Raw genomic sequence first — 22,617 nt, forward strand, 5'->3', positions numbered from 1 at the left:
ACAAAAGTTCCCAACAGGGCTTACAAAATGCATCTTCAAGCGTAGGCGATGTGCTAGTCCAGATTATGTGATATGGAGAGTAAATTCATTAAGAAAGTATTACCAGGTTTTATCTAAATCAGTTTACTTAAGGTCGTGTAGTTTTATGTAAAAATGCAGGCATATATGTGTGTATGCGTAAAATACATGGGGATGCACATAATTACATAACATTCTAAGACACAGCCTGTAGTACAGCCAGTGAGGAGGTAACAATGAGATCATTTCTTTGATGAATGAATGAGAAGAAAAAGAATTTCTTTCACAAGCATTTTTTCTCATATTGAGAAAAAAATACTTTTTTAAAAAATATTTTTTTACTGTTTATTTTTGTGAGAGAGAGAGAGAGAAAGAGAATGAGCAGGGGAGGGGCAGAGAGAGAGAGGGACAGAGGATCTCAAGCAAGCTCCGTGCTGACAGCAGTGAGCCCGATGTGGGGCTCGAACCCACGAACTGCTAGATCATGACCTGAGCCCAAGTCACTTTACCAACTGAGCCACCCAGGCTCCCCTCTGACATTTTCTGTGACAGATAAAGTTATATAGGTAGTCACATTTTGAATCAGTATTCAGTACTCTTTTTTTTTTTAATCAAAAGTATGTCAACATAGAATATTGGATAATATACATAGATAATTTCTTGGATCAGGCTTAAAAATTACAAGTACAAAATACCATGTTGCTCGATGTACAAACCATATTCAAATCCTCAAAATTGAAAACAATTCTCAGAAACTTTCACTTTTTCTTCTACTCCCTCACTGCTCCCACCACATACATTGAATCAAATATTTCTTTTCTATTCCCTCTTCCTTAATCCATAGTGACTTCATGTTTAAACTAGGAAAATATTCTTCCTTATTTCTAATATTAAAAAATAAAAAACGAAAAATAACTCTGTGTATTCTCGGCAGAGTTATCTTCCTAAAAGAGATTATCTGATTTTGTCACTGTCCCCCAAATCCTTGATGGTTCCCAGTTGCCTAAAGAATATCATGTAAAGTCCTTAGCTTAGTAGTCAGGGTCCTTTAGTGTTTGGTGTCCTCTATAACTTTCCATTCTTATCATTGACTACACATCCCTACCTTATTATACGCCAGCCTTGTTTTTCCTCTTGCTTTGTTCTGAATGTGAGAAATAGCATGGTGTTTTGGAAAGAATAGAGGACATCTGAACTGACATGTCCATTGTTCTGCAGGACCTTGATCAAACCTTCTATTAACTTTCTAAGGCTCTGTTTCCAAATTTATAAAACTGGAAATGTAGGTAATAACTATTCTATGCTGTGCCTTAATCTCTACCCAATCCCTAACCTAATAATGCAATGAACATAAAGGTGTTTTTATTCACTGTAATGTGCCATTAAGTTGCTTATGTTAACACAGTGGTGGTGGTGATGAAGATGTAAAGAAAGAAGAGGGAGAGAGAAGGAATTCACGCACAGTTTATTATTCTGTTAAAATACCTGAATTGATTCATTTAAAAGACAGTTTTAGTACCTTCTTTATGCATGTTCTATTCTAGGGGCCAGGAACAAGCCTAAACAAGACAAAGTCATCTTCATAGATCATATCTTGTGGTGAGAGGGAATAGATAATCATTTTACGTCTTTGTTTTTTTGTTAGCCATGTGACAGGGCATGACTAGGAGGGGAATTATTTTAGACGGGACATGGTCAGACAAAGCCTCAGTGAGGGCAGTGTTTGAACTGAGATCACAATGCAGAAGAACCAGCTACCTGGGACCTGGGGAAGAAGGTCTCAGGCTGACTGAAGAACAGTTTATGCAAAGGGACAAAGGCAGGATACGCTCTAAGCTCAATCTGGAGAAAGTTTGCTGGCGGAGGGTGAAGGAAGGGGCTTGGCCAGATGTGAGAAGAGTTCACATCTCATTCCTGGTGCAGTGGCAAGCTTTTGGAATTTTGTAGTAGGAGAGTTACATGAGGGGCCCTGAAGACTGTAACCACGAACTTGTTTCGTCATCTTCAGGATAATCTTGCCCAGTATTGTCTGCTGTTTTCAGGTTCTTCTTTGTCCTGGTGTTTGCCTTCCTTTGTCTCTGAGTGCTTCTTAGGATGTGCTGCCCAAAACTGAGCAGAGATACCATGAGATACACATGAGCTCATCAGCCCATAGAACAGGAAGTGTGTCACTGCCTATAGTCTGTGATCTAGACAATTCTTTTGCTTTTGTCCCCTTCCTCCTTTTGTTTTGTACATGAATTTATGAGAAGTCAGATCTTCATTTAGTGCTTCTGTATTGATTTGGACAGAGGGTGTTGCTAGGGAGACTAATTGTAGGATTATATATATCCCTGTGAATCTTGACGGGTTTTTTTTTTTTCATATTATCAACCTTATAAATGTTACAGGTGTTAGAAAATCTGTTATATATATATGTCTACATCTTAAAATTTAAATGAGGACAAATCTCTCTCCCTTGAATCAAGCTTCTTGACAGTCTAGATAAATGGCTTTAGAATTTCTTTACAATGACCCCAGCAACATTGTGACCCCATAGGAACATTACCATATATAATTGAAGCAAAAGTTTCATGTGACAGTGTTTTATAACTATAATGCATTCTGATATTGCCCTGTTTTATTTTATTGAAAATAATGCTAGCTGCAACCTACTAAATTGGTTTTACAACTTATTAATTAGTAATGACCTGCAATTTGGAAAACACTGGTCTGTGTTTACAGTGCTTTTATGCTGTTCCATTTACTTAAAGACAGATTCCGATTTTTTCTACCTACTCTTAGATATTCTCCTGAATTAGTCATTTACAGTGTTTGCTGTGTTTCTGGAGGTGGGTAATAACATGCATGGTATCTCTGTACAATTTGCAAATCATTCCATTCCCTAAGATCCTTATACATATATGTGAGCTATAGATATGGATTATTCCCATTCCAGAATCAAAGAAATGGAAGCACAGAGAGATAAGTGGACTGTATAGCTAGAAGATAGTGAGTGGCCTGTGGCTTCCTAACTGTGGGCTTACTCTCCCAACAGTTTATTTTGTTCACCGTATCGGTACTTGGTGGCATTTTCTCCTACTCTATTAGTGTTTTCTTATTTGTTGTTGTTTATTTCCATCTGCAATTGCCTTAGTCTGCTCTGTACATTGCATAGGAACCCACATATGAAAGCAGAGTTTGCTCTCTCTCCTGGATGTCACTGCTCTTGATGCTCCAAGATTCAGAAATAAACAGGAAATAGAGCTCTAGGATATTGAAGTCTGTGTTCATAACCATTCTGTCTACCGGCAACTTTGGCTCGTATTTCTAAGGAAGTGGCTCTTCTAAACTGAAAACTACAGTTGTGCCAAAGTCTGTGAAATAGGAACATGGCAATCAAGGTGTAGTTTTTCTCACGTCACAAAACACAGAATATACTTTTGGTACACTTACTTCTTAACTTACTCTAAAGCCTCTTTTCAGCAAATGTTATGACTCAGAGGTAGCTTGCTAAGGGATCAAGTATCTTTACCTTTAAATATTGAAAAACATAGCAGAATACACAGAATAATTTTTATGTATTCCAAATATATGATTTTTAGTAAAATCATACCATACTACCCTTATTTCCTATAATAATGACCCAGAGGAATCCTCTCCTGTTATTAAATAGCAACAACAGTAACAACGAATATGTGTATAGCACTGATAATTTACAAGCAGTTTTAAAGCACATTTTCTCCTCTGTTCCTCAGTATTCTAGAAGTAGGTAGAATGGCTGTTATAAATTAAGAAATTGAGGTCCTCTAATACTGAACCTGACCTCTACTCCTATACCACCCTAGAATTCCTGATCCTTGCTTTATATAATTTGTCTTTTCTCATTAGGACTTCTTATTTTGTAATATGCTATGTAATTTTTTTATATAAATTTAAAAACATTAACGTTTTAACTTATTTTTGAGAGAGAAAGAGAAAGAGACAGAGTGTGAGCAGGGAAGTGGGAGGGGCAGAGAAAGAGGGAGACACAGAATCCGAAGCAGGCTCCAGGCTCTGAGGCTCGAACCCACCAACTGTGAGATCATGACCTGAGCCGAAGTCGGATGCTTGACTAACTGAGCCACCCAGGAGCCCCTATAAAATTTTTTAAATGTTTATTTATTTTGAGAGAGAGCAAGCAAGCAGGGGAGGTGCAGAGAGAGACGGGGGGAGAGAGAATCCCAAGCAGGCTCCATGCTGCCAGTGCAGAGCCCAATGTGGGGCTCAAACTCAAGAACCTTGAGATCATGACCTAAGCTGAAACCATGAGTCAGATGCTTAACCAACTGAGCCACCCAGCCACCCCATCTAATATGATATATAACTTATTTGTTATGCTTCATCCTTTTTGTCTGTGTCCTACAGCTAAAATTTAATCTTTATTAAGAAAGGGTTCTATGTGTTTTTGGTTTCCTGATGTATTCCAAACACCTAGAATACGGCATTGCACATAATAGATATTAAATATTGATTGAATGATGAATGGGCTTAGAGACTGGCTGCCCATCAAAGGATGAATTTAATTGAATGTATCAGTACATGTGGGTTAGATTATGTTGCAGTAAGGAGTAACACCAAGATCTCAGCTGGCTTGGCGCTAAAGCATATGATGTCTCATCACCCACTGTGGGCCTTGTGTGGCCCTCTCGGGCAGCTGCCCTCCTCCATGTAGTGACTTGTCATTTCAGGCAGCTTCAATCTCATGTTATCTTTCTATCAACATAGTTTTTTGTCAGCTCGTGAGGGTAAGGGAACATGGACAATCACGTACTGGCTCTTAACTAAATTCTTCTGCTTCATTGTAACACAAATTACAACCAGTCTTGTTTTATTGCCCAAAACAAGTCTCGTGGCCTTACCTATCTCAAGGGAATCAGGTAGCATAATTCTCCCGTGTGGTCAGGAAGAGGAGAACCAGAAATAATACATAATAAATGTGAGCATTGTCCACGGCCGTGAGATAAAGCAAAAATTATCTGGTTTATTTTGTCTGTGGTTTGTTTTGTAGCCTTTCTCTACTTGTTTGTGTGTATGTGTGGTGTGTGTGACATATTTGTTGCTACTGCAACTAAAGCATAATTGACTCTCAATGGGAATGGTGAATAGAGAAGTAGCCATATATAGGGAATTTTCGTCACTCTAAGAGCAGAGAGATTACTATAATGATTATGATTTTTTTTCAGAGAAATTATTTTTAAAGTCGGAATAATTCATGAAACTCACCGTAGGATTGACCCCTCATGACTTTTCTCTTGATCAGTTAATCTGTAGTTATCCCTGATGGATGTGTTTGTGATAGAGACCTTATTTTGGTCAAAATAAAAAATTTATAATAAAAATTATTACTTGCCAAGCTTCAAATACCAACTTGGATTAAGTGCCATGTAGCACATGAACTAATTTCTTTTGTATTACTCTAATTCAACATTAAGGTAGTTGTGATTACCTAAATTACAGTCATATCAATTAGTGAACAAACCAGATTTCATTTAAATTACAAAAGACCATATTTTATTCTTTCAGTCTTCTTAGGTAAATGTGTTGGCTTTTCCTACTTCCCCTGCCTTCCATAAAAAAACTTAGAAAACATACCTCATACCATCCCAGAATAACCCAGTGAGTTTTAAAGGGTCGAACAATTTTCAAACCATATACTTTGCTCCTTAGCCCCCCAGTACCTAGTGTAGTTCTTGGTGTGTAGTCGGTTCTCAGCACATTGAATGTTCCAGTCTCCCATGCAATGCATGGATCATTAACACATTTGTATTTGTTTTCTATTTCTGCCCTAACAAATTACCACAAATTTAGTGGTTTAAACTCTTTCTCCATCCTTACAGCCAACAACGGCAGGTAGAATTCCTCTCACGCTTTGAATCTCTCCTGCCCCTTCCCTTGCATATCTTACTGATGATTTAGGGTAATCGGTCTGTTTTAAAATCTATAGCCTTACGTTTGCAGAGTCGCTTTTGCTGTGTAACATCTGATATACAGGTGTGACGCCAGAGGGCAAAGATTATGGGGGCCGGAATTCTGCTTACCACACACTATTTTAGTAGACTTAATGAGAATCTTTTGTATCTTCCTCTAAAGACTGACGGATAGGATGAAGCTGTTTAAAAGTCAGAGGTTTAATGGAAGTTTGCATTGTTGAAATTAAGCACTTTCTTTTTTGGCAGATATTTTGACATCAAAATTTCACATTTTCATTATAGACCGTTATGGGTGCTTTATTGCACTGTGATGTACTTTTACTTTTAGGGAAGAATATACCATACTTGACATAATATAAATTTTGCAGACAAGTTCTATCATTACTATTAGTGTATTGGCAATTTTGTTTTGTTTGTTTTTTTTAGCAAAATTTTATTTAATCCTCAAGGGACTTCTCTCCTTAATACCAGTCCTGCTTCTTGAGTGGCTTACTCCATCATAGACTAGAATATAGGAGATAAAAAGTAATTTTAACAAAACTTAGTTAGAAAGGCCAATCTGCTCCAAAGGTATATATAAGTAAATAAGGTTAGTTAGCTACCATTTAAGCAAATCTATTTGTTTCGGAGTTGCTTTTATTATTCACAGTGAAGTGTTTCCTGTCTGACTGCTGCAAAGGAGAAAAATGAGAATAATTAGATTAATAACATTGCAATATGGCACTTTTTTACTTTCCTTCCTAATGACCCCCAGAAGAGAAAAGATGGAGAATTTTCTTTTTGCATGTATATGTGTGAATTTAGCTATTACATGTGTTTGTTGTATATCCTGAAAATGGCATAGATTAAAAAAAAAAAAAAGGTAACTAGAACTCTGATACTGATCCTTGTGCTATATACTATTTGAAACCCATTGCGGGGGAATTTTGTTGTTGTTGTTGTTGTTGTTGTTGTTGTTGTTAGGATTGTTTGAATTCCTCTTTACCTTCCACAAGGAGATAAATAGTTCTCAGATTTTGTGATGTTGCCAGAAGAGTAAATGCATGGCCATCCATCACTCAAGCCAGATATCAGAATTTTCACACTGGAGTCTCTTGAGTGCACAATTCATGTTCCCCACACTATTTCCAAGTGTGATATAGCTTCTGATTTCAGCTTGGAAAATTAGTGTTCTTGAATCAGGCATTAAAACAGTTTCATTGTTGGTGCCAAGTGCCACCTGTGGTCACATACTGGTTTTTCCCACACCTTTCCCTAGCACCTCTCTGTGGATTTTCTTTGGCTTATCCCCCTTCATAGTTTGACGTGGTTTGGGGCCATAAAGGCAGCATATGTTCAGTCAGTGCTATAGGCTACTTTCACGGATTTATTTTTAACATTCTGTCCTTTCTTGACTGAAATAATGGCTCTAAGAAGAAGCTACTATCTGATTTTAAACTGTATGTTTCACCTCTCAGTCACCGTAACAAGGATGTATTTGAAACAATCAGAGCAGCTGTTAGAGTAGCGGAATTTCCACATGTAGCCCATTGAACCCAGACCCTGATTCCTGGCTTCTCATATGTACATACTGACTTTTAGAAGGTTTCTCTACTTCTTTATTTGAAAATATACAGTTTTCTGTTGTTGTTTTGTTTTGTTTTTATTTTTTTAGTTATATTTCACAGTGGTCAGTTTTAATGGAATAACTGTTTATTTAAAAGCAAGTTTCAAATACCTGGTTTGAATTCCAAATCCACACCTTACCTATTATGTGATCTTTGGCAAATTATGTGACCTCCCAATGCCTCCTCTCTAAAACAAGGTAACAGTAGTAATATGTCCTGAGACCACTTCATAATGATCCCCATGTCACCAGTGCATGAGCCCCATGAGGGCAGGACTTAGTCTGTTTAGTTCTATCTCCCCAGCACCTAGAACAGTGTGTGCCTTATAGTAGGGACCCGCTAAACATTTGGTAAAAGTTCAGCCAGATAATTCGCATAATGCATTTACACAGTCCCTAGAGCAGGGTAACAATAACAATAACGTTTTCAGGGCCCTGAGGTGGCTTAGTCTGTTGAGCATATGTCTTAGGCTCAGGTCATCATCTTGCGGTTCGTGAGTTTGAGCCCCGCCTCCAGCTCTGCACTGACAGCTCAGAACCTGGAGCCTGCTTCGGATTCTGTGTCTCCCTCGTCCCTCCCCTGCTCTCTCTCTGTCTCTCTCTCTCTCTCTCTCTCTCTCCCCCTCCCTCAAAAATAAACATTAAAAAATTAAAGAAAAAACAGTAACATTTTCTGAGTTTTTCTCCCTCAGCATTATTAAAGCTCTTAAATGTCATCAGTTGCACTTACAAGATGACAAATTTTATTTTAGAATTTTCTTTTGCAGAAGAAATACTACTCTACCACCCAGCCATTCTGTATTAACCGTAGATAATACTTACAATTAAATACATTTGGCCTCTCTCTGTTAAGTCTGCCAACATAGTTTCTGGGCTGATTTAAGATTATGAAGGAAAGAATGAAAATTAATTCTTATTCCCCGAAGTTGTGTCTATCTGTGTGTTTTTTTGAAATCAAACTGAGATATAAGATGATTAGGGTCCTTTTAATGTTCCCAACAAGAAAGGTTCAAAGCTTTCATTTCTGCAGTTTGCTTTAATTCTAAGAGAACATTTCTAAACTGAATTTGTTTGTTTGTACTCTCTGACTTAAAACACTCCACTCCACTTTCCTATGTAATAGCTTAAAGAAAAAAAGGACTATATTACTTTTTTCCATTTTACTTCCCATCTGGATTTTTGTAGGTTTTTGTTTTGTTTTGTTTTGTTTTGTTTTGTTTATAAGTGCTGCAGAATTCAGAGCAAAATGGTCTCACAAATCATCTCTTCTTTCTCATCACTGCATCTTAGAGGTGAGGGAAGTGAATAAAAAGGGAAGTTAGTTAAGTGTTCCTAGCTAGTTAGTGAGGTAAGATGTGAAATAGGTTTCCTGATCTTTGAATGGTTTTGCCCTTTGAATGGTTTTGTTTGTTTCAAACAAACAAAACGAAATGGAAAAGAAAAAAAAATAGCAACCCAATCTAACCTATAAACAGATGCCTCAGCAGTTCTATTTTTTTCTCAATTCAAGTCTTTGCAGAAATTGTAGTACTAAATGTTGAAAAAATTCTGCATCTAACTTGTTCTGATAATATGGAAGTTATTAATTAATTTAGTCATATATTCCATAATAACATGTTAGCAGAATTTTTTGACTCTTAAGCATAATGTAGAACTTCTGAAAATCGGTCTTCATTTTGTTCAGGATAAATTTTAGAACGTATTTATTGTTAATAGAGTATATACAGTGTGAAGCTTTTCCCATCTTATTTGTATTTGAATGATTATCTTAGTAGATTTCAAACATCCAATAGCATTTTTAGTTGTTAGCAATTTTCCCCTAATATCAGCCTTTCTCTGTTACTGTTTTTTTTTTTTTATGACGTTATCATCCATTTCTTACTTTCACGTATGTCAGGAGGTCCAAATAAATATCTGCTATGGTAAGATATATTCCCATTTTATCTACAGCCATAAATTCTGAAAAGATTAGTAAAATTACACAACTTGCTGTCTCCATGCGCCTCAACACACAGTAATTTGCATGATCGTTTTAATATCTAATCATATCATTCTATAACTCTCCCTTTTCTTGTACAGTTGTTAAGTCACAACATTCTTGAGGCAGTAGTAATAATAGACACAGCTGTTGTGGATTTTGTAAAAGGCTTTTAGGAAATAATTATATATCCATTAAATTTGAAATGTGGAAGACCTATCACTGCATGAAAATGTATTTCATATTTTCCTGAGCACTTAAATTTTTTGACCTCTCTGCTAGGTAGAGAGGAAGGATGAATCTGTTTATGTGATGGGGTGCAACCTCTCTGCTCAGTGTCAGTCAGTAGAAGAGCCTTGTCCAGGATGGAGGTGCACTTTAGGGAGCATGTAAGAGGGAGCAAGTGGAAATTCCCTCTTCTGCCGTGTTCAGCAGTTAATTATGATTTTATCCAATTAATAATTGTAGTGCAGGATACATACTTTCTCCTCTTCCTACATAATGACTCTTTTGGAAATGTGTCAATCAAAAGGTGAGTAGCATCCTTAGATTTATATTTTAATATATTCAAGATCTGTATACCTGAAATATTAAAACGAAATCCGCCTATTTAGCCTAAAGAAGTTTGTTATTTATAATATGAAGAGGAATCAGTATCTAAGTTTGCAGTGTCAGTGTTAACCCAATACGTCACTTTTTGTAATGACCGCTAGCAGCTCACTCGAAAAGGCTTTTCTTCGCATTAAAATGTTTTACATTGTAAGTTTAGCTCAGTCGAATACCCTCGTCATTCTTTTTCTCTGCTTCCTTCACTTGTGGGTCGTCCGTGAGTTCAGTTGTGTTGCAGTCAAGGTGTTGTGCTGGGGCTAATCTCTGTAAAACGCTAGCATTTGTTCTTTTTCCCTATCATCAATCTTTCACACTCCTATCAAACCCCTAATGTATCAGCAGGTTTCCCAGAGCTACTGGTTAAAATTACCTTTGCTTTTGGTAAACTCTGAACCTTCAAGCCTCAGTGTTTTCAGTTGCCCCCTGTGGATTCCGTGAAGCCTCTCTCTGCACATTCCTCACTGCCACTCACTTGCTTTATGTCCTGAAACCAGGAGCCTGTGCAGAGCCCTTTTATTATTCCAAGTGTACCCACCACCCGTCCTTAGGTCGAGGGAGGGTGTAAATACCTCCAATAATCAGTGTCGCTTATGCAAGCTACAAGTGAAGGTGGTTGAAGCTCCCAAAGCTGGAGAGCTCATGTTTATTTTACCCGATAACAATTCAGATTGTTTAATCCTTGCTGTTTCTGAAAGTTTCTTAGCTTTTCTGACCCTGACAGACATTGGCAAACTTCCTTGCCTCGAAATAAGTACTGCAATTAAGTAGGTTATTTCTTAAGGTTTGTCTTAACTAATTTCATATTTGACTAGTTCATATTTTACTTAAATTTATTTTATCCTCCTATGGTCCTGTTCTTTTTTCATTTCTTCGCTTTCATAGAAACTACCCTTTCGTCCATTGTGACTAGGACCCTCCATTCTTAGTAAAAATGGATTCCAGTACAGATAGGATTCCTTGTGGATACGTAGTTCCTGACGTTTTCACCTTCAGTGCAGTATAGTTTCCACACACAACTATTAGTTTGCAACCTTATTCTTTTGGAAAACCGACTCTTGCCTTTGAGAATGATACTTTGATTGTTGCTGTGGCTCTTCCAGTTGTCTCTGACTAAATACCCCTGCTCAGGACTGTGAGTTACAGTCTCATTAAGATTTACACTAACTATCTGGAGAGTTCTTGAAAATTAACAGAAAAAGGGAAATGTCCTTCTCTCTGTGAGTAGCAGCATCTTTTTTGGTAGGTTTTGCCTCAAGCAAGTAAAATTCTAAAATCTCGTTCTCAAACTTTGGGTCTCTATTTGGCAAAAAAAACCCTTAGGCTAATGATTGTGAAGTAGCCATCTATATCTGAAATTGAAGATAGTCACTTTGAACGTCACTTAACTGTTTTACCTTTCAAAAAATAACTTACATGCCTTTGCTTACTTTTAAATGTTTAATAAATATTAATTTATTACATTATGATTTATAATGTTAGCATTTTGTAAAATGGCCATAAAAAGGGGAAACATGTATAAGCACATCAAAAGAAACAAAAATAAAAATTAGCTACAGTATCTTGTCTTTAAAAAAGTCTCAGTAGTAATAACTCAGATATTTTTCTAGGGATGTTGGTGACCTTTCACATATGTTATTGTGTAACCCTTTGATGCACAAAAGTCTGTTCTAATGTTTCAAAAGTGGTAGTAGGTAGGGTACTGAAGGGTAACGATTATATCATTCATAATTTTAAGAGCTACAACTGTGTTATAAGGAATGTTTATTAAAGTTAATGAGCATGATTTATTTATATACACTCTACTAAATTGTGATATATTAATGTTTATATTAAGTACATGATTATACCATCATTCTTGATTATTTGAGATATGCAAGCCATATTTTTTTTTAAATAAAGAAATGAAGCCAATGTGAATCACTTGAGTAGATTTTCTTGTTAGAATTCCTTGATTTTACTTTAGTTATGCTCCCGAGAATCTCCCTGAATTGATCAAAAGGAAATAAAGTTCAACTCACTACACCCTTTTTAATATAGGATAGATGTTGCTGTGCTGTATAAGGGTCAGGGAGTAGAGGAAGTTAAAAAGTTTTAAGTATTCGCAAAAACCATTTTCTGATTCTAATGAATTATTTTGGTGATATTTTTTAATCTAGAATTTTGTGTCTAAAATTCCTTACCACAGCTGCATCTTCATTTTTAGACTCCTCTTGTTTTGTTTGGTTTGCTTTTTGCAGTGGGTACACCTTATTACATGTCTCCAGAGAGAATCCATGAAAATGGATACAACTTCAAATCTGACATCTGGTCTCTTGGCTGTCTACTGTATGAGGTAAGTAATGTTGATAAATTCCGTATATTGATGTATTTTAGTTACTATAATATATTCCCTCTATTCTTATACACTTATTTTATTTCTGAATGATGTTTAAGAATTAGCTTTTTAGTTACGAAAGGTTAATTCATTGACTTAGTAATTGTTTTTGTAACGGTAATTATACATTCTTGCACATTTATTTCCTCTAAATATTTTTAAATTGTTTCCTTCTGGTGAGAATTTTATTTTGAACAATATTTGTAATGTTAATGTAATGTTTTTCTGCATATCTTATGTATGAAAATGTACACCTGAACATCTGTAAAATAACTTGCTTATCCATGCATAGCAGGGAAGTATAATGGAATGGATTTAAAACATGAAAGTATGGTGAATATCTTTTTCAGTACTCTTTCACTCTTACGGAGAGTAGTAATTCAGCTTTAAGGATAGTAGGTAAATAGATAATTTTTCTAGGTTATCACTTAATTTTGTTTCCATGAGTAAACAGTTGTATTGGTAAAGCTTAGTGAAATTCTCTCCTGTTCTACTGGTGATAATTTATGAAAGGAAAATGGAAATCATCTAGGTAGATCCTCTAGCAAATATTGCCATGCAGTGATTTGGATGGATAGAAAAAAAGCATACTATGAGCACATTTTACATCCACATTATAGAGTAATGGTATGAAAAAGCACTCAAGACTAGTGACTTCTGTAAATTTATGTTTTAATCAAATGGTATAATTTTCCTAGTGACACAGGCTTTAAGTCAGAGCTGTTAATTAAAGGTTAGTCTACATCTAAGTAACTATTTCAATAAAATAAAATGAAGGAAAATAATACATGGAATCACTTTCATGTTTTAACATATGTAAAAGAAATCTAAAGCGTATAGACAGAAGCCACTGTATTTCTTACTCTATATTTTGTGTTCCTGTCCTCCTGATTTAAATGAAATATATGATGAGATCATCTATTTTAATTGCCCACCTATTACTTGGAAGTAAAGCAGCAGAAGGTTTATTTTTTTAATGTGTATCATGATCTTTAATTATATATTATGGTTACACTTTCAAATTTCCTTAATTTAAGGAACCTGAGATTATTTATTTTTTTCTTCCTACTAAAGTGACTAATGACCACTTTAAAGAATGGATTTTTAAATATTCTTAGGTAACATTCCTAGGATAATTTTTATTATGAAAAATTATGAATCAGTGATATGACAAAATATGTTCTTATGTATGCACTAGAGATTAAAAGAGATTATGCTCACTAATTTGATACAATGCTGAAAAGAATTGCTTTTGATTATATTAAGTTGCTACAATGTTTAAATACCACTTTGTACATTTTTAAATATTTCATATTTGTTTAGGTAACGTTAGATTTCTTTATGTCATAATCTTATATTATCAAGGCAGCGTTTTCCTTTTAAACATCTAAAGGTAAACAACAAATTGGTTTGCACTAACGATGAAATTTAGCAATGAAAGAGAAAAAGTTCAATTAAGGTAATAAAGGTTTTTGAGAAGTTCGTCTGATTCTTTTAGGGTCACTAGACTCTTATATCAAAACTGAAATAATTCTTCACATTCTGGATTTGCTTTGAGAGGCAGTGTCTCATTTTTATGTATTTTTTAAATGATCACCAAAATAGAAATGATTTCTTTGGACACTCCTACATCCATGAGTTTTATGTGTTGTGGACGATTTTGAGTTAAAAGTATTTATCATGGTAATGATAGTTCTCATCTCAGTAAATTTTCTCAGTTCCTCTGTGCAACTCATGTGGAAAGGACTAAAATTTTTCTAAAGATTTAATTTACCTTTATGTTCTGTCTCCTTCCAGTTATGTTTCCATATAATGTTAATAGAAATACCCAGCAATTAATCTTTCAAAAATTGGCCACAACCTCTCTCAGACATTTTATATTATATCCCACTAAGAATTTACTCTTAACAATGAAGGAGCAGGAAGCTTTTTTGAAAATGTATTTTAAACTCAGAAAATTAGACTTTCAAATATTCCTGAACCTCAAAAAAAAAAAAAAAACTAGCAGTACAGTTTTAATTGATATGCAACAAAGTAGACTTTACTAATTAAAATCAAGATGCTGTGCTTTTGCTACATGGACCTTTACATGGAAAAGTAGGTTTTACACATTTCCTTTATTGTTCAGTGCAGCAATTGCATCCTTCTAGGGTTGTAGGTTGGTGGCTTACAGTTCAAAAAAAAAGAGAGCTGCCACCAGCCCCGAAGACAGACAGTGGGCTTTCGTCCCTCCAACACCCCCAGAATACTAATCAGGAAAGTCAGACCCTGGAGGTCAGGGAGCAAGTCAATCATTCTAGCGATCGTCTCAGTGTGGAGGATCAAATTAGCCTGAAAAATTCAGCTGCTGGGAGGAGAGGGCGAGCAGCTGTCAGGGGCAGCATCGAGATGCACTAATGAACCAGATGAATAGTGCAAAAGCTTGAAAATAAAAACAGGACAGTTGACATTTTTCATCTGTCAAAGCAGGAGATGCATGAAAATATACTATTCCTGTTTTAACTCCTTAGGGGACATTCAGATTTTTTTTTTTTTAACACTGCAGTATTGAGACAAAAGTGCTGTAATGAACTCCTAACAGAGGATAATGAATATATGTACATTTACGTAGGGTTTTTGCAAACGTGGAAAGACTATAGTTTATATATACGGTGTATTTTTTTCTCAGGTGGCATTTATAATTCTCTATCATAAAGTGGCCTTGCATTTTAAACCAAACCAGAAAACGTGATCATTCTTGATAGCGCCTCTTCGAGAAATTTCCTCTCAGATGGAGGGTTTTATATGTTTAGGGCCATTCGTATTGTTTTTACTTTTTTCTCCTCATGTGGAACAACCTTTCCTGAGGTGGTTTCGTATGGGTTTATGTAAGTTTTATATAAAATGCAGGCTAGGTAAAACTGTGTCAAGCTACTTTGCAGGTTTGATTTCCAGTGCCGTCCCCTCCTCGTTTAAGGCTGCGAAGGAGTTAAAGCTCTGTCTGGAGCACCAGAAGACAGATGAGAGCCATTTTCAGCTTGTCCTGTCCCCACTGACGCTCACTGAGTAGCACAGCATGGACTAGCGTGTTTCACACACACTCTGCCTGTCTGGGGAATGTACACATTGTCCTTCCAAAATCAAACTTATTAGCACATGTAGAAAAGGGTGACTGACTTTGGGGCAGCCTCGCACTCCGTGTTGTATTCTTGCTGCTGCGGTTCAAAGATTTAGAAGGTTTTGAACAGGATGCGAACATTTTAAATTGAATTTTTTAGTTTGTAACCCTGCTTACCACAGTACTTGCTTGCACTTTAAATGTCAACTTAGAACCTTGTCTGAAAATAAATTTAAATCCAATAATGTCTTTTTCAAAGTTGATCATTCTTTGAGTCTTTTTTTTTTTCTTTTTCTGGATAGAAATCTCATTTGGATGCCTTGAAGGAGCCGCTATGACTCAGAGAGCTTTTGAACATATTTAGTATTTTTTAGACATTATCGAAAGAAAAGAAGTTCTAGTTCATTGTAAACTACTTGAGAATCAGTTATAACATTCAGATTGGAAGGCATTGTTTTTCTTCTCAGAATAATCCTTCCCTACAGAAACTGTCATGCAGGATGAAATGCTGTACATTCTACTCCCCAAACCATTGCTTAGATTATAATTCATTTTCAATTTCAGTTTCATTTTTGTGATATTTTGACCAGTGCCTGGTTGTTATATACCACTGAGGTCTGTTTAGTCATGAGATGGATTGGTCGTTTTTTATAGCATTATATTTACAAAGCGTTTTAAGTTTCTTTATGTTCTTTTTCTTAATACTGGGGTATGTCATATATGTATGTATGAGTGTGGTGTGTGTGTGTGTGTGTATTTATACACACACACACACACACACACACACACACACACACACATGTACACTAACCATTTCTCCCTTAAGGGATTTTAAATGTTGACAAAAATAACCAAAAATTGTAATAAGATTTATAGAACTTACTCGATAATTCTCAGAAAGGAATATTCATAAAATCTAAATGCCCAAATAACTTTATTGAAAGTATTTGTAGCTGTTTCTACCCCTGTGTAATATACTCGATGAAATCTCATTTAAAAGTTACCATATAACTATATCAGTTTCATTGGGAGCATTTTACAGATGGCTGCGTTACAGAGTCCTTTCTATGGTGACAAAATGAATTTGTACTCGCTGTGTAAGAAGATAGAACAGTGTGACTACCCACCTCTTCCTTCAGATCACTATTCAGAGGAAGTAAGTCATTTTTCGGTCCATGTGTTTGTCTGTTGTTCATTTCGCTAACGTTCGCATTTTATTAAGGAAAAAAAAATTTTTTTTTTAATCCAGAAACACAAATGACAAGTATGGTGGCAGAAATTGCACGTTTCATTCTGTTTTCCTTCTCTTGGAGACTTACTGTTTAAAGGGTTGACTCTGCAGTTCCTAAAGTGGAGTAGAACACAGCACAGCATGTGGTGTGAAATTGGTCAGTTCTTAGGTGTGATGAGAAGGGTAACTGACTTTGCAGCATACTGAACACGGCAAAGGGCAGAATCTGTGCTCAAACCCCGGCTCTCGTTGACCAGCATGGCTGGTGCCTTCTTCACAAGGCAACTGGTCACTCTCACAGTCTCAGACCAACAGTTACAACTTTCCATTTTGGCAGAACTTCCTCTCATCCATGTTTTCCACAATTTGAAGTATACATCATTTAGCTTTACGTGTCTCTTCCTTGTTCTTTCAGAGTTACCCTCCCTCCTTCGACCATATCTAACCTGTCATTGCCTCATTGTCGCCATCAAATCCCTGTGGGAAATGTTTTGAGGCTGTCATTAGTAGACATGGTAAAATGTATATTGGGTGGGATTGAAAATTTTAGGAAACTTTACTGTATTAAAATCTGAGTCTGAATCCTTGTCTTGCTTTGGTGGTTCATCGAAGTAAGTTGCTTTGGCTCTACCCAACATACAGTTTTTTTTTTATTGAACAAAACCTCTCCTATTTTAGCCCAGTACATTTTGCCAGTATTTAAGGAGGAGATAGGCAGAACAGCAATATCTTGGGTAAACTAAATGTGTTCACATAACTCTTTTTGGAAAGCTTACTGGGGAACATACCCAGAGAAAACACTGTCTTGAGTTAGGACATCTCACCCTCTCATGAGCAACAGATTTTTTGCCCAAGGGAAATGGCAAGGAGCAAAGGAAAATATAAAACAATTATAACATTCACTTATTAGGTAGTCTTGTCACTCTATCTTGAAATGAATAGCAATCGGTTTTAGTTTTATAGAAGGAAAATTGAGTCAGTGTAACTTGAATAATAAATCTCTATATAGAATTTTTAGCATGTGGAAAGCATTTGAGGGCCTAGAATGCTGTAAGTACCTTTTTTCCCTGTGGTTTTGATACTAATAATCACTTGATGCCTGGTGTTGTTGTTGTTGTTGTTGTTGTTTGTTTGTTTCATAGCCTTTGTATTGCGGTAATTAAAAATAAACTCTGGTAAGGCAAGGATGATGATTGAGAAGTATTACCTTTATTTGATGTTAATGCTATTATGTTAGCCATTTTTAATTACTATTTTGGGTATGGAATATAAATATGGCATTTCGCAAAACCAACTTCAGAATGATAGGCCTGGAAATACAGTAGGGTGTGAACAATAATGCAAAATGATGGCAAGAATGTCAGGGGCCGTTCTTTGTTGTGTCATTCATGCTGTCTTCTTTTTTCCATGAAGCGCATGAATATTTCACATATCTGCATCCTCATCCCCTATTCTTCTTGACTAATTTTCAGACTGTCTGAATTTGCATTTCACATGGTAGCTGATTAGGAGATGCGGAGTGCAGCAGTGAAGCCTCAGCAGGCGGTTACCATGGTGACCTTCAGCAGGATTTTAATGATGATACCACTAGTGGTTCGTTGAAGTCGGCCTGCCTGCAGGGCTACCTCACCGCAGCTAAGTGTGAAGTTGGATATGCGGATTCTCAGCCAAGGGGCAGATATCAAAGTCTGGCCCAGATAGAAGGTCTCAGAGTTGGGAAGGGAAAACAGATTCCACTTTTTAGCTCACCCTATATAGTCACCAGTTTCGAAAAGAGATATAAAGCGAAACATGTTGTATGGGGTACTTTCCAAAGAAGACAGTGCAGTTTCTTATGTTGGTAAAATCTGTCGTGATGCTGTGGTGAAATAGAAGGCTATTAAACTAGGTAAACACGGAAACGAATTCTTACTAAAGAAATGAGGTACGAAAAATACAGACTAATAATGTTAATCGAATCTTTTCAGTTATGTGGAAAAGTTCTCAGAACAAGAGCTTTGAAATGCAGATGTGCTAATAAATATTTTCTCTCCTTAAGTAGGAACTCTGTTTGTAACATAATTACTCAGAATTTATGGTAGCAAAAAACCTGAGCAGCTTTGATGCTGTGATACTTTAGTGGGATCTCAAATATTTCCTTATATAGTAGGCTTTTTAGATCTCTTAAAAGTTCAAATTGCCATTTCATTTTTTAGCATGAACAATGAAAAGTAAAGCATAAAGTTTCTAAATGACCAACTCTTAATTAAAGGACCAGTTCGCTAAGTGTCCATTCTACAGCTAAATCGGTAGCAGGCTCTGTAACTGTCTGAAAAATAAAAAAAAAAATTAAGCAAATTAATTTCCCACTAAATGCCTATTAGGAAGCTTATCAAATTGATTTTAGCTACTGCTACATTATTAAGGCTGCAGCCCAAAGAGGTTTTGAAGGGAGAATTTCATGAAAATAGTAGCTGTGCCCACTACCAGCCTTGATCAATAGGAATAAGGAACTCTATAAGATTTGTTTCTAGCTGTAGTCATTCCAGTTAGAAGAACTCAGAGTTTAAAAGCTTGGGGTGTTTTTTATTTCTTATATTCAAGCATTACAAACCAAAAATGAGAAATTGTGTCCTTTGGAAAAATAAGCCCGGGTGCCAAATCTTTCCTTTTGAATGATACTGTTATCATTATGTACAAATGATTAGGACTATAGATTGAAATATGTCAGCTGTACATGAATGATATTGGGATGTATATATTTTATAGCTTAGTAAAACATTTTTGTCTATACCAAACAGTAGCTTTTGGTGTTCGGTGCTCTTTCTTTTTCTAGTAATGGTCTCATTACTAGTATCCCTGGGAAACTACTGTATTTAAAACCATAAAAATCTTGAGTTGAAAAGATAGATATTTTTCCTTAGATATCTCTTAGGTTTAATTAAACTTGGGATTGTTGGTGTTGTGCAGTTAACATCCGTGAAGTTAAAATGTATTGAACATTTACTATATACAAGGAATTATGACTCAAAAGCGCCCTTATAATCTGATCCTGGCTTATCTATCCAGACCTACTGATCACAGGATACTCTCTTCTTTCCCTGACTGTCCCAGTGCAGGTTATCCTCAAAGGTCCATGAATTTCCACGATTTTATGGATGCCGTTTCCTCTTTCTGAAATCCCCCTTCCCCCGTTCTTTACCAGGCTAACTTACCTCTTGGAAGCAAAGCTTGGGCATCCTCTCCCGCACTAAGTTTCCCTGCTCCCCTTTCTTCTCTCCCCATACCCTCCTCCCTTGGCAATACACTGCATGGCAGTCCTTTCTTTGCACCCAGCCCCCACCTCCCACCCCCAGACTGTCTAGCTCCTGCTCCTGAGTACAGTAACTGCTTTTTATCTGTATCTCTAGGGCTTGGCATATTAAAAAGGTTCAGCCATTGATTGATGGAATGAGGAAGTGAAAGAGTGAGATTAAAGGAATAAATGAAAAAATAAGTAAATGCACCAATTATTTGACAATTGGATGAATGAAAAAACTTCTCCAAAGAACTTTCTTTCCATCCAGTAAGGCAGACAATTACTCAAAAGACAGGCCAGAATCTATGATTATTTTATTTTATTGATATCACCCACCATATGATTTTTTCATTCTTATCAACAAACAGCATCATTTCTGGAAATGCCCAGTGTCCATTTATTGGAAAATAAGACAAACAGATTTTTTTTTCCTTCCATTTCAGTATTTAATTTCTTTGAGAGTCACAGGAGTGGTCATCAAAAGGAAGCATTTTCACTGTTCTCTCAGTTATCTCATGACTCTTAAGTTGAAAAACAACAGCAAATAGTTATATTGACAGTTATTTACAAAGTGTAAAATGTGAGTCTAGGCTGAGTTCTTTTTAGCCAATACATTTTTTGAAAATCCGTAGCATTAATGTCATGCAGAATGGAAATTCTGTCTCTTTCAATACTTTTTGTTTATTGTAAAAAATTCTTAATTAACTAGAGAAGACATGGCAAAGACTGAACAGAATTGTACCTTGGCAGTTGCTTTTGGGAAGCTTGTCATCATTTTAGGTTTGAACAGATAAGCTTGGAAGGAAGTTCTGGGAAGTTGAGTCAAGGGTTTGCAGACAGAAGTGAAAAATGGAAATAAATAGGGAGAATAAAGGTGACCTTGGTTTGAGAAAGTAGAAATTAAACTCAGGATTTGAAAAAACAATGCTTTGTGCAAAAACAAATTTAAACACCTATATAGAGCATGGGTGAGAGGGTTGAAACTTCCTGAATGAAATCAGCTGTATTGTAGCAGCACTTGTCCATCTGTGCTGACTGCCAGAGCAGATATTTACCAGCTTCCTGGTCATTTCAAGGTCATTGTAAATAAAAATGTTCCACTTTTGTAGAACACAGTATCTGTCAGTATCTGTGGTTATCTTCTAATTATATTTTTGAAAACTTGCTAACTCAGTAGGGCCCCTTTTTCTTTATTTTTATTTTTTTAATATTTATTTATTTTTGAGAGACAGAGGCAGAGAATGAGCAGGGGAGGGGGGGGAGAGAGAGAGAGAGAGAGAGATAAAGAGTCTGAAGCAGGCTCCAGGCTCTGAGCTGTGTGGTAGCACAGAGCCCAACGCGGGGCTCAAACTCATGAACTGCAGGACCGTGACCTGAGCTGACGTCGGAAGCTCAACCGACTGAGCAACCCAGGCGCCCGGGGCTTCTTCTTTTTATACACGGAGAAACCAAAATATAATTTTGGAAATGCAATTATTGAACCCGTAATCAGTTTTCAGATCATTGAATGCTTCTCTTGTTCATTAAACGTGTTTGTTTTGCCACTTTATGTCTCCAGCTCATAGATAGAAAGGTGTCCGTTCTTTTTTAAAATCAGTGAATGGGACTCTACTTCTCAAGTATGCAATTATCTTCTAAAATACCAACCTAAAAGACCACATCCAATCAGAGAATTAATGGAGAATGAATGAATGCTCATAGACTTTTACCTCATAAATAACAAACTTTCTTTTTTACTTTAACCTCCATTCCAGTGCCCCTCCTTTTTTTTTTGAAAGAGAAATGGAGGGTAGGAGGAGGGGGTATTCCTCTGCCTTTCTGCCTTCCCAGGAATAGTTTACCCTGCTTTACTTAAATGCGTGAAGAATTTCCAGCACCATTTTTGTTATTCTTGAGACAAGCATTGATTTTTCCCGGGTATTTAAAATATAAAGATTAAAAAGTACAGTGCTTTTTCTATGTGTGATTATGTATACATAACAATAATAAAATATTTAGTTGAACTGCACTGATTTCAGGTATTTATAGGTTCTTGTAGAGTATAAATATATTTACACGGCTTTAAGCAAAATTGGAATAGTGATTTTTTTTTCAACTGAGAAATCCCCATTTTTTTTTAAGCCGTGTAAGAACTTTCCTGCTAAAGAAATAAAGGCAGGGACATTCTTCCCATTTCACATCTGAGCAAATAGAGAGCCAGGTAGTGTCAGAGCCACGACCCGACCAGGCGCTGTTGTGCCTCTGCCTCGTGGCGTCCCACTGCGCGTGCTACAAGGTCACGCAGCCTGAAGTAAACTCTCGGGTGTTGTGTGAGCGAGCGCTTCATGTTTTCCTTCCATTTTTTCATCTTTCTTTTCTCTGTTTTCACCCACCACATTGATCTGGAATCTCCTTTTCCTCTGCCTTGTGGTAACCAGGTGGGGGGAGGGGCAGGGCGTCATGTAATGAACGAATGAGGAAGCTATTTGCGGAAGGA

The 22,617-nt window shown here is 36.4% G+C and overlaps 1 protein-coding gene across 2 annotated transcripts in view; it reads left to right on the plus strand.

The window, feature by feature from the left end:
- Nucleotides 1-22,617, plus strand: part of NEK7 (NIMA related kinase 7) — a 162,769-nt gene that overhangs the window by 124,904 nt on the left and 15,248 nt on the right. For both annotated transcript variants that reach the window (XM_047840327.1, XM_047840326.1), the window contains exons 8-9: nucleotides 12,400-12,494; nucleotides 16,676-16,789. In XM_047840327.1, coding sequence (XP_047696283.1) covers nucleotides 12,400-12,494; nucleotides 16,676-16,789 — 209 coding nt within the window. The remainder of the gene's footprint in view (nucleotides 1-12,399; nucleotides 12,495-16,675; nucleotides 16,790-22,617) is intronic.

This window comes from Prionailurus viverrinus, chromosome F1, assembly GCF_022837055.1.
Source record: "Prionailurus viverrinus isolate Anna chromosome F1, UM_Priviv_1.0, whole genome shotgun sequence".
Taxonomy (NCBI): domain Eukaryota; kingdom Metazoa; phylum Chordata; class Mammalia; order Carnivora; family Felidae; genus Prionailurus; species Prionailurus viverrinus.